Source organism: Dipodomys merriami, unplaced genomic scaffold (genome assembly GCF_024711535.1).
Source record: "Dipodomys merriami isolate MVZ:Mamm:240054 unplaced genomic scaffold, mDipMer1.0.p SCAF_1, whole genome shotgun sequence".
Taxonomy (NCBI): Eukaryota; Metazoa; Chordata; class Mammalia; order Rodentia; family Heteromyidae; genus Dipodomys; species Dipodomys merriami.
Genome location: NW_027202270.1, coordinates 29,867,172 through 29,878,812, shown reverse-complemented (window position 1 = coordinate 29,878,812; position 11,641 = coordinate 29,867,172). Strand labels below are relative to the sequence as shown.

Sequence of the window (11,641 nt, the reverse complement as noted above, 5' to 3'; positions counted from 1 at the left end):
GCCTTTTGGTGGGGAAACACTTCATATCTAAACATAATAGTTGCTTTGTCTGAAAGTTCTGAAGTCTATTTATTTGTGTATGTGCCAGTCCTGGGACTTGAACTCAAGGCTTGGGCACCATCCCTGAGCTTTTTTTTTTTCTCCAGGCTAGTGCTCTACCACTTGACCCACAGCACCACTTGTGTTTTTTTCTTAGTAGTTTTTATGTTGAAGATAATAGTTTCATGGTTTTCCCTGCCCTGTCTGGCTTCGAACAATGATCCTCAGATCTCAGCTTCCTGAGTAGCGAGGATTGCAGGTATGAGCCACCAGTGGCCTAAAGTCTATTTTTTAGTCCACTACTTTTATAGTGTGCTTACCTATTATTTGTTGGAGAGCTTATTATATGCCTAGAGTAATATTAAACATTCATGAGTCAATTTTCATACTTTCAGCATAACAGTGGTCAATAGGAAAGGTTTACAAATAACTGTGAAACAAAAAAGTATTATCTACATGGGAGATATAAGTCCTATGACATTTTTATAAGCATTTTACATGTATAGTTGTCTAGGGAATACCATGGAAGAGATACCTGTTAATATGGACAATGTAGGATAGGTATAGTTTCAACACATGTTGAATATTGAATGTGTGGAGCTATGCAAAATGAAGTGAGCAAGCCAAAAATGTATTGAAGGGGAAAAGCAGGGCTGGTGTAGAAAACATTACACATAGTGGGTAACACTGTTTAAAAAGAAATGTACTCATTACCTTACTTATGTAAGTGTAACTCCCCCTGTTTATCACTTTTACAATAAATTAAAAAAAAACATCACCCAGTTCAGTTGACATAAAACATTAGGATGTATAGAACTTAAATATTCTTTTATGGTTTATGTATTTTTGGTTGTATTCATAAATACAGTTCTTTGTTTCTTGTTTAATTTTAAAAGCTCTTTGGAATTTTGGATGTAATCTTTGGTCTACTACGTACCAGCCCAACTAGAGGACAGCTTTTCTTACTGCTGTTTGAACCAGGAAATGCTGATATACTTTATGCCTTGCTGTTAAATCAGAAGTATTCGGACAAATTAAGAGAAATCATTTTTAAGGTATAAATATAAGTATCTTAAGTTTTGGGAAATTTAGGTATATATGAATTTGCTTGTAACATGTCCATTCTCTTAACAATGATTCTTTGGTGTGGTAGTGCATGTGCGCACATGTGTGTGTGTGTCTGTGTGTGTCTGTGTGTCTGCGTGTCTGCATGTCTGTGTATGCCTGCCAGTACGGTGGTTTGAACTCAGGGCCTCATGCTGTCTCTTACCTTTTTTGCTCATGGTTGGTGCTGTATCTCAAGTCACACCTTCAGTTCCAGCTTTTTTTTGGCTGGTTGACTAGAATTAAGGGTCCTATTGATTTGTCTCCCTAGGCTAGGTCCTCAGATCTCAGCTTCCTGCGTAGGCATGTGCCTAATAATACCTATCTCTAATTTTTTTTTTTTTTGCGGGTTATGGGGCTTGAACTCTGGGCTTGGGCACTATCCCTGCACTCTTCAGCTCCAGGCGGGTGTTCTATGGCTTGAGCCACAGCATCACTTCTGGTTTTCTAATGGTTAATTGGAGATAAGAGTCTCACAGTCATTCCTGCCCAGGCTGGAACCTTGATTATCAGATCTCAGCCTCCTGAGTAGCTAGGATTACAGATGTAAGCCACCAGTGCCCAGCTGTTCAGTTTGTTTTGATACATTCTTTTCATGTTAATTGTTTGTATACTTTAGAACTATATTGTGGGCTGGGGATATAGCTCAGTGTTGAGTGTTTCCTTAGCATGTTCAAGGCCTACATGGATCCCTGTGATAAATCATCTCAGTGGAATAGTCACATTATCATACCATCCTCAATATAAAAATTATCAATGTTTTAAAAAAGAAACAGGTTTCTTAATGGAGATTAAATTGTTTTTTTCCACCAAACCTTTCAGAGGTAGTTTATGATATTCTGATGAGGTTTTATTATCTGTCTTAAAATTTTTTATCTCTGTCCTAAAACTATGGGACTGCTAATTCATTCTTCCTTATTTTAGCATATGGATTACTGAGTTGGTACAGAGATATTTTCTTGTTTATGAAAATTTGATAACTGTTAGATAAATTGATTAATAGATTGACCCAAGTGTGTTTCTATACCTTTGTTCCTAATATATGTAATTTATATAATCTGTGTCATATTTAAAGTTTCAAATATTTCTTCAAATATAGGTATACTTAATTTTAATTTATTCTCACATTAATTTATAATGATTTTATTTATTTATTTATTTATTTGTTGGTGATGGGGCCTGAACTCTGGGCCTGGGCACGCTACTTTGGGCATTTTCTGCTTATGTCGTGCTGAGGAATTGAACCCAGGGCCTCATGCATGCAAGGCAAGCACTCTACCACTGAGCCACCTTCCCAGTCCCTCTAATGATTATATATTAATATAGCATTCTTCCCTATTAGTGCACAAGTGGGTATTCTTTTGTTGTTTTGTTTTGCATAACTTGGGTTTGAACCCAGTGCCGTGCATATGCTAGACAAGCATTTTACCACTGATTTATATCCTCAGCCCTGATTTTTTCAGTCAAGATCTTGCTTTGGAGCTTAGGTTAGCCTTGAACTCTTCCTTCTGTCTTTTTTTTTTTTTGCCAGTCATGGTGCCTGAACTCTGGGCCTGGGCGCTGTCCCTCAGCTCTTCAGCTCAAGGCTAGCGCTCTACCACTTGAGCCACAGCACCACTTCCAGCTTTTTCTGCTTATGTGGTGCTCAGGAATCGAACCCAGGGCCTCATGCATGCAAGGCAAGCACTCTACCACTGAGCCACCTTCCCAGCCTTCTTTCTGTTTTGATTTGACAAATGCTATGATTACAGGCATCTGCCACCATGCCCAATTCATTTATTTTTATAATTAAGAAATAAAATTATTCTCAAGAAAACAATAAACAGGAATATATCATTCAATATTGACCTAAATGAAACACTGTTCTTTGTCCTCTGCACTGAAAAGACTATATTACTTGTGACCAGGTTATGGAACAAATGTTGAAATGCACAAATGTGTATGAACGAAGTAAACAACGTATTCGACTTAGAGAAGTTGGCTACTCAGGATTGGGACTCCTTCTTAATGAATCACTCATTAATACTGCTCTCATTAAAAATCTTACCAATCAAATCATAAATACAGGTATGATTAAGACTTATAATACTATATTTAAGATTTTTTTTTTTCCCCTAGAAGACAACCTTTCTCAGGAGGTTTGATTCAGCAGGTCTTCCTTAGGTATTATTTCTTTACTTGGTTTTTGTCTTTTTTTTTTTTTTTTTTTGTCTCTCCAGGTCACATGCCATATTGCCTTACTCAGTAACTGTTTAGCAACTCAGTGACTAAGTTAATAGTTTAATTCATAAACAAGAGAAGGATAGTAAAGAAAGTATGTACAAAAGATTCTTTTTTTCAAAAGAGCTTTAAATTTTTAAAGGCAAAATGAAAGCTAATTATCTGAAATTAGCTTTATTTTATTTTATACTTTATTATTTTAAGTTACCATTTTATTTTACTTTATTTCCCTTTTTTGTTTGTGATAGGGTCTCAGTAGGTAGCTCAGAATCCCCTCAAATTCATACTCTTCCTGCATCAGTGTTCCAAGCACTGGGATTGCAGGTATATGTTACCACATTTAACTCTAATTTTTTAGTAATGAGTTGGATTTTTTTTTTATTTGTTTTTTTTTCAATGACAGCCCTGGGGCTTAAACTTAGGGTTGGGACACAGTCTCTAAGCTTTTGTGTTCAAGGCAGTGATCCACCATTCTGCCTTTTTTGTGGCTATTTAGAGATAAGAGTCTCACGGACATTCCTGCCTAGGCTGGCTTCATACCTTGATCCTCAAATTTCAGACTCCTAAGTAACTAGTATTACAGGTGTGAGTCACTTGTGCCTGACTATAGTAAGTTTTTAATCAGTGTTTAGAACTAACTAGAATTTATAATAGATACTGGGTGTGGCTGTCACATTTTATGTCATACTGGATATGATAAAAGATTTTTTATCCGGGCACCAGTGGCTCACGCCTGTAGCTACTCAGGAAGCTGAGATCTGAGGATCACAGTTCAAAGCCAGCCCGGGCAGGAAAGTCCAAGAGACTTTTACGTCCAATAAACCACTAGAAAACCAGAAATGATGCTTTGGCTCAAGCAGTAGAGCACTCGCCTTAAGCCGAACAGCACAGGGACAGTGCCCAGGGGCAGAGTTCAAGCCCACGACTGGAAAAAAAAAAAGAGAGAGAGAGAGATTCTTTGTTTTGAGTAGTTTATCAAGTATCATTGATTACTTGTGTCTTTTTTTTTTTTTAATGTGGTGGTAGTGATTAAACACAGGGCCTGGCACATGCTTGGAAAGTGCTTTACCAAGTGATTTACTTTTCCAGCCCTGAGTGTCTTGATAACAAAGCTAATGTTTTATGCACCTTGGATCTCCCAAGCCTATTAAAGTTCCAGTTTCATCAAGGCATTTAAAAGAATAGGCACTAAAAGAGTAATAATAGTATTAGTGTCATGCAGTAGTGATAGTATGTTCAGATAATGTAAACAAATTATTTGAGATTGTCTTAAGAAATCAAATTATCTTGTAAAATTTGAACATACCTAGAATTCTTATTTTAGTGAATCAGTTATTTTGACATGTATATAAGCAGTACCCACAGTTCTTTCTTTCACTGTCAGTGAAATTAAATTTAATTTTTTGCTTCTTCCCAATATAGATCCTGTTATTAATTTCAAGGATCTGCTATCTGTTGTATATATATCACACAGAACATATATAAATGTCAGAGTGGTTCTCTGCAGAAAGGTTAGTAAACTTTCATCATACTGCAAATACTTTTGTATTCAGTAGCTTGTAGCACAGAGGTTTTAATTTTGCTTATGATGTATACCATCATATACTTTATGATTTCTGTCTGAGTAAATTAATAGCAGGTGTATATTGACATATAGATGATCATCTTTGCTTTTCCTCTTTTTTTTTTTTTAATCTTTCAGCATATATCTTAAATGCATCCTTTTTTTTTTTGTCGGTTGTGGGGCCTGAATTCTGGGCCTGGGTGCTGTCTCTCAGCTCTTTAGCTCAAGGCTAGCGTTCTATCACTTGAGCCACAGTGCCACTTCTGGCTTTTTTCTGTTTATGTGGTGCTGAGGAATCGAACCAGGGGCTCATGCATGCAAGGCAAGCACTCTACCACTAAGGCACCTTCCCAGCCCTTAAATACATCCTTAATCTATATGAGTAACATGCAGATAAAACATCCAATCCTCGAAAAAATGTTACAATATAGTTTAGAATGGAAGATTTTGTTTTGTTTTGTTTTGTTTTTTTTTTTTGGTCCGGTCGTGGGGCCTGAACTCTGGGCCTGGGCACTGTTCCTCAGCTTTTCAGCTGAAGGCTAGCACTGTACCATTTGAGCCACAGCACCACTTCCGACTTTTTTTTCTTCTGCTTTTGTGGTGCTGAGGAATCGAACCCAGGGCCTCATGCATGCAAGGCAAGTGCTGCACCACTGAGCCACCTTCCCAGCCCAAGAATGGAAGATTTTGATAGCATATTATTCCATCGTTTTTATTACTTTGTTATTATAATATCTGAGAAGAGAACTGTTGATTTAAAGTACTATATACTTTTTGAAGGATTCTTGTTCTTAATCTATTTACAGATTTTACAGATACTGAAGACTCAGCCAGATGCAGCATATCAGATATCACAACAAGTGGGTTGGCAAGATACTTTGGTCAGACTTTTTTTAAAAGCAGATTTTAAAAATGGAAATTTTCTTCATAAACATTGTAGGAGTGTTTTAATGAAAGAAAATAAAAGTCCATCTGGTGAAGATACTAATGGTAACTTTGAAAAAACAGATGAAGAAAAATTCAACTCTTTTACCTCAGCTAATATGTCTTCAGATTATTGGAGCACTGAGGATAAACACTCTCTAGATTTAAACACACCATTATTTCAAGAAGATAGTTCTGTGGGAGAACTGTCATTCAAATCAGATAATCAAGAAGAATTCTGGCATAGTAACCCTTCACATTTGAGTTTAGATCTTACTGGAATTGACTCTTGTGAACCGAGTGATAGTAGAAGCCAAATGGCAGACAGCCTACCTAGCACGCCATCTCCCATAGAGTCTAGTAAGTCATTTCCTGTGCAGTCTGACAAAGAAGGTAGCATCACCAACGATAGTGGCTTTAGTGATGACTTCTCTTTACTGGAAAACCAGGAGGTAAAATTGCTTATGTTTTTCAAATAATGCTTTAATTTTCATATGTCTTTTATATATACTTTGAATTAACAATATATAAACACATTAATAATTTCATATTCATGTTCTAAGTCTCATAATCTAAGGTTTAGAGGCCTAATTACTTGTATGTGTGTTTTTTTTTAATGTGGTGGTAATGATTAAACACAGAACCTGGCACATGCTTACTTTACCAGTGATTTACATTTCCAGCCTGTGAGTGTCTTGATAACAAAGCCAATGTTTTATGTGCCTTGGATCTCCAGAGCCTATTAAAGTTCCAGTTTCATCAAGGCATTTAAAAAATATAGCACACTGTTAGTACATGTGATGATAGTTCTTAGGATATGCTTTCTTATTCAATAATTCATTTTTATTTTCTTTTTTATAGAGATGTGAGGAAGAACTTATTCAATTGCTGACAAGTATTTTGAATTACATAATGTGTAAGGGACTAGAAAAGTCTGATGATGATACTTGGATTGAAAGGGGACAAGTGTTTTCAGCACTGACGAAACCAGGAATATCTAGTGAGCTACTTCGACCATCAGATGAAATAAAACTAATGTAAGCATTCACTTAGTGATTTTTAATCTTCCTTTTGGAATTGTCAGGAGACTAAATTGGTATTGGTTATTGAATACATATGTAGGATTAAGTGGACGGGGGAAACAAATTATGCTTGATTCCTTTTCCTATGTTTTATTATTCTAGTAAAATCTAGAAAGAAATAAAAATCTGAGATTTAAATAAAATTTGAGTTGTAAATTATTTCACATTTCTTACTTTAAATTATTTTCTGCAGTATCTTAGGACTTGATCGGATAAAATTAGTATTGTCATAAACATTTCTAAAGTATTTAGGGTTCCCTGTAGATAATGGAACTGTAATAAGAGTATATCAAGAATGAATTAACTTACTTGTTTTTCTTCAAACTCTAAGGCAGAAGGCAATTCTTAAAGCAATTCTTGCTCATTTCTAAGTTTTTCTCATTCATAACTGGCATTCTACCTCTTGAGCCACACCTCAAGTTCCAATTTTTTTTTTTCTGGTCGTGGGGCTTGAACTCTGGGACTGGCTTTCCCTCAGCTCTTCAGCTCAAGGCTAGCTCTCTACCACTTGAGCCAAAGCATCACTTCCAGTTTTCTGGTGATTAATTGGAGATAACAGTCTCATGGACTTTCCTGCTGTGGCTGGCTTTGAACCGTGATCCTCAGATCTCAGCCTCCTGAGTAGCTAGGATTACAGGCATGAGCCCCCAGCGCCTGGCTTCAGTTCCAACATTTCGGTGGTTAATTGGAGATAAGAGTTTGGGGTTTGCCAAACTGACATGAAACATTGATCTTCAGAACTCAATCTTCTGAGTACCTAGGATTATAGATATCAAGCCACTGGTACCTAGCTAATTTCTGAATTTTTTTTTTTATTGTGAAAATACTGTACAGAGGGGTTACACTTACATGGGCAAGATAATGAGTACATCTCTTATCAAGCATAGTAGCCTCCTCCTTTGTTTCCCCTTCTAATTTCTGAAATTTTTTTTTGTTTTTTTGTTTTTGTTTTTGTTTTTTGGGTCCGGTCATGGGGCCTGAACTCTGGGCCTGGGTGCTGTCCCTCAGCATTCCAGCTCAAGGCTAGCACTCTACCACTTGAGCCACAGCGCCACTTCCGGCTTTTTTCTTTTTGCTTATGTGGTGCTGAGGAATTAAACCCAGGGCCTCAGGCATGCAAGGCAAGTGCTCTACCATTGAGCCACCTTCCCAGCCCCTAATTTCTGAATTTTTAAAGAAACTATTTTTAGTATTTAATGGAAAACAGAGTATGAGTTATTGTCATAGCCTTTTAATATTCTTCCAGATCAGTTAAGTTTGACTTTTAATGTTGTATATTGAAGATAAGGTGCTCCAAACATTAAAAGGTCAGTCTATTATTATTAAATTTAATAAACAACTTTCAGTTATATCTACTAATGTATTATTGGAGATAGAAGACTGCTAGTAAATAGTTGTCAATGTTCCTTTGCTTTCATGTTTTAATGACTTTCTAGGCATACTGTGTTTTTTTTAATTTTATTTTTAAGTAGTTATACAAATAGTTGCCATTCAACAAAGTAGTATAAAAATGCAATGAATCTTGATCATTGTCACCCCTTTCATCATTCTCTGCTTTCAACCTCACCTTCATAAAGTGGTTTTTAAGAGGATTTTTGTTTTATATTTAGTTTGCTACAGAAAATGTTAGAGTGGGCAGTCACAGAAAACAGAGACGCAAAATTTAATCCGATAACTGCTGAAAATGCCTTCCGACTTACACTGATCATACAAGACTTTCTATACTCTGAGGGACTAGTCAATTCAAACATGTGGGCTGAGAAGGTTAGTGATATTCCCTTTGAGTTTTTAGAAATCAGTTTGACTCTTTAGAGCAGTAATAATCGGATGCAGTTAAACATGGATAAGATGATGACTCGCCACAGATTTTGTTTGCTACTACAAAATTCTTTTGACTTTTGTAAACTAGACTTTGAAATATTTGTGATTTGTATTGGTGTTGGGGAAATTTCATCAGTACATCTAAAAACTGGATGTTCCATTTCTCAATTTTTCTCTTCTGATAGCTGTTAGAGGATATCATGCTACTCTTCGACTGTCTGTCATTATGGTATTCTGAGAGTCCAGTATGGGTAAAACTCTCTCAAATTCAGATCCAGTTGCTTTTGGGATTCATTGAAAAGGGAAGTTTGCAGGTTGGTCATTTATTTTATTTTCTGTACTTGAATACAGTATAGTTATTATGTACTAATAAGTTGATAATGCTTTTTAGAACTTTGTTTTATTGGTTCTCAAAATATTCATATATCCATGACTTTACCTAAAATTTTAATCTTGTGAGATCAGAAAGGAGTGTAGGAGGCATATTTATGACTTCATATACTATTTTTGTGTGTGCCAGTACTGGGGCTTGAACTCAGAGTCTAGTGCTGTAGCCTTAGCTTTTTCTCTCAAGGCTGGTGTTCTACCACTTGAACCACAGTACCACTTCTGGCTTTTAGTGGATAATTGGAGATAAGAGGCACAGGGACTTTTCCTACTTATGCTGGCTTCAAACCTCTATCCTCATATCACAGCTTCCTCACTAGCTAGGATTATAGGCATGAACCATTGGCATCCAGCCAAACTTCATGTACTTTTAAGGATTCCTTTTATAGCATTTATTCACAGCTTATAGTAGAAACATTACTCAATAGCATCTATATTTAGTTTAGCTTGTTAGGTGCTAGACAAACCATATAGACTAAATATGTACAGTTTAGGGTTTACATTTTTCTAAAATACTCCTTTCAGATTTGCAGGGAAATGGATGGACCTTGAAAAAATTATGTTAAGTAAAGTAAGTCAGGCTTTGTCTCTCAAGAGAGACAAAAGGTACATGCATGTTTGCTCTCAGATGTGGAAGTTAGATTTCAATTGTAAACATATATGAAGACATATACAAGGTCAGATTCATATACACACAAACATATTGACTAAAGTATGGCATATGCAGGGGAGGATTGCAGTGTTGTAACTCCTTTGAACAACTAACTTACAGTTTAACAAAATGAATAACAAAGCAGAAACATGTTCTTGGGAGGAAGGATAAAGGTAGGGAGTGGGGTGGGGGCAGACAAATGGAGAGAGGAGGATTAGGTGAAGACATTGTGATATTTAGTACACATGTGGAATTCAGTGGGGATGGGTAGGGTTGGAAGAGATGGGGAGAAAATGGAAGGTGTAATATTGATCAAGATTCATTGTGCTCATAAACTGACATGCTGAATTGAAACCCCTTGTACAACCACTTAAAGATCATTTAAAAATTATTTAAAAAATTAAAACATAAGCCAGGCATTGGTGGCTCATGCTTATAATCCTAGCTACTCAGGAGACTGAAATCTGAGACTGATGGTTTAAAGCCAGCCCAAGCAAAAATGTCTGTGAGACTCTTACCTCCAATGAACCATCAAAAAAGCTAAAGTGGAACTGTGGTTCAAGTGGTAGAGAGATAGCCTTGAGCAAAAATGCTCAGGGACAGTGGCCAGGCCCTGAGTTTAAGCCCCAGGACTGGCACAAAACAATAAAAATAAAACATGAAAGAAAATTCAGGTATCCTGTGGTTGGTGCTCCTCTCTAAGCAGTCTTTGTGCAAGTTCAAATGATGATAATATTGCTTCGACCATTCCTGTAGCTCTATGCTATGGAAACTTGACAGGCTAACTTAATATCTTAGCAATAAGGTAAGATGGGACTTTTCATGATTGTTGACAATTATTATATCAGAATTCTGAACAACCATTTTCTTTTTTGGTCGGCCGTGGGGCTTGAACTCTGGGCCTGGGCGCTGTCCCTCAGCTCTTCACCTCAAGGCGAGCACTCTACCACTTGAGCTACAACGCCACTTTATATCAGAATTCTGAACTTGAAGAGTGACACAGAACCTGTGCTATCATTAACTATTTTAGTGTGCTTTTCTTATCTTGTCTGTTTTCTTCTAGGTTTGTGCAATGGCATCAGCTAAGCTAAATACCCTTCTTCAGACTAAAGTGATTGAAAATCAGGATGAAGCATGTTACATTTTAGGGAAGCTAGAACATGTTCTCAGTCAGTCAATCAAAGAACAGACTGAAATGTATTCATTTCTGATTCCCCTTGTTCGTACTCTGGTTTCAAAAATTTATGAGCTTCTCTTCATGAACTTGCACCTACCGTCTTTACCTTTTACCAATGGTAGTTCCTCATTTTTTGAAGATTTTCAAGATTATTGCAGTTCAAATGAATGGCAAGTTTACATTGAGAAATATGTAAGTTTCATCTTTTTGAGCAAAATTTTTCTACAACATCAGTTTTTTAGATGTGTATATAAAATTCTGTGTTCTTTTTTTTAAATAAGATTGTACCTTACATGAAGCAGTATGAAACACATACATTTTATGATGGTCATGAAAACATGGCACTTTATTGGAAGAATTGTTATGAATCCTTAATGGTGAATATGCATAAACGAGATCGAGAAGGAGGGGAAAGCAAGCTCAAATTTCAGGTAAAAAATATTAAATGTTGGGGTGGGAATGTGGCTTAGTGGTAGAATGCTTGCCTGGCATGCATGAAGCCCTTGGTTCTGTTCCTCAGTACCACATAAACAGAAAGAGCTGGAAATGACTCTGTGGCTCAAGTGGAAGAGTGTTAGCCTTGAGCAGAAGAAGCTCAGGGACAGTGTCCAGGCCCTGGCCAAAAAAAAAAAAAAATTAAATGTTTTAAAATTAAACCTTTCATGTTGATT

The 11,641-nt window shown here is 36.5% G+C and overlaps 1 protein-coding gene across 9 annotated transcripts in view; it reads left to right on the top strand.

Moving 5' to 3' along the window:
* Nbeal1 (neurobeachin like 1) overlaps positions 1-11,641 on the top strand; it is a 179,231-nt gene that overhangs the window by 92,793 nt on the left and 74,797 nt on the right. For all 9 annotated transcript variants that reach the window (XM_070019171.1, XM_070019152.1, XM_070019144.1 and 6 more), the window contains 9 exons: positions 936-1,094; positions 3,051-3,210; positions 4,786-4,874; positions 5,734-6,303; positions 6,713-6,888; positions 8,544-8,697; positions 8,940-9,068; positions 10,857-11,162; positions 11,252-11,401. In XM_070019171.1, the coding sequence (XP_069875272.1) occupies positions 936-1,094; positions 3,051-3,210; positions 4,786-4,874; positions 5,734-6,303; positions 6,713-6,888; positions 8,544-8,697; positions 8,940-9,068; positions 10,857-11,162; positions 11,252-11,401 (1,893 nt within the window). The remainder of the gene's footprint in view (positions 1-935; positions 1,095-3,050; positions 3,211-4,785; positions 4,875-5,733; positions 6,304-6,712; positions 6,889-8,543; positions 8,698-8,939; positions 9,069-10,856; positions 11,163-11,251; positions 11,402-11,641) is intronic.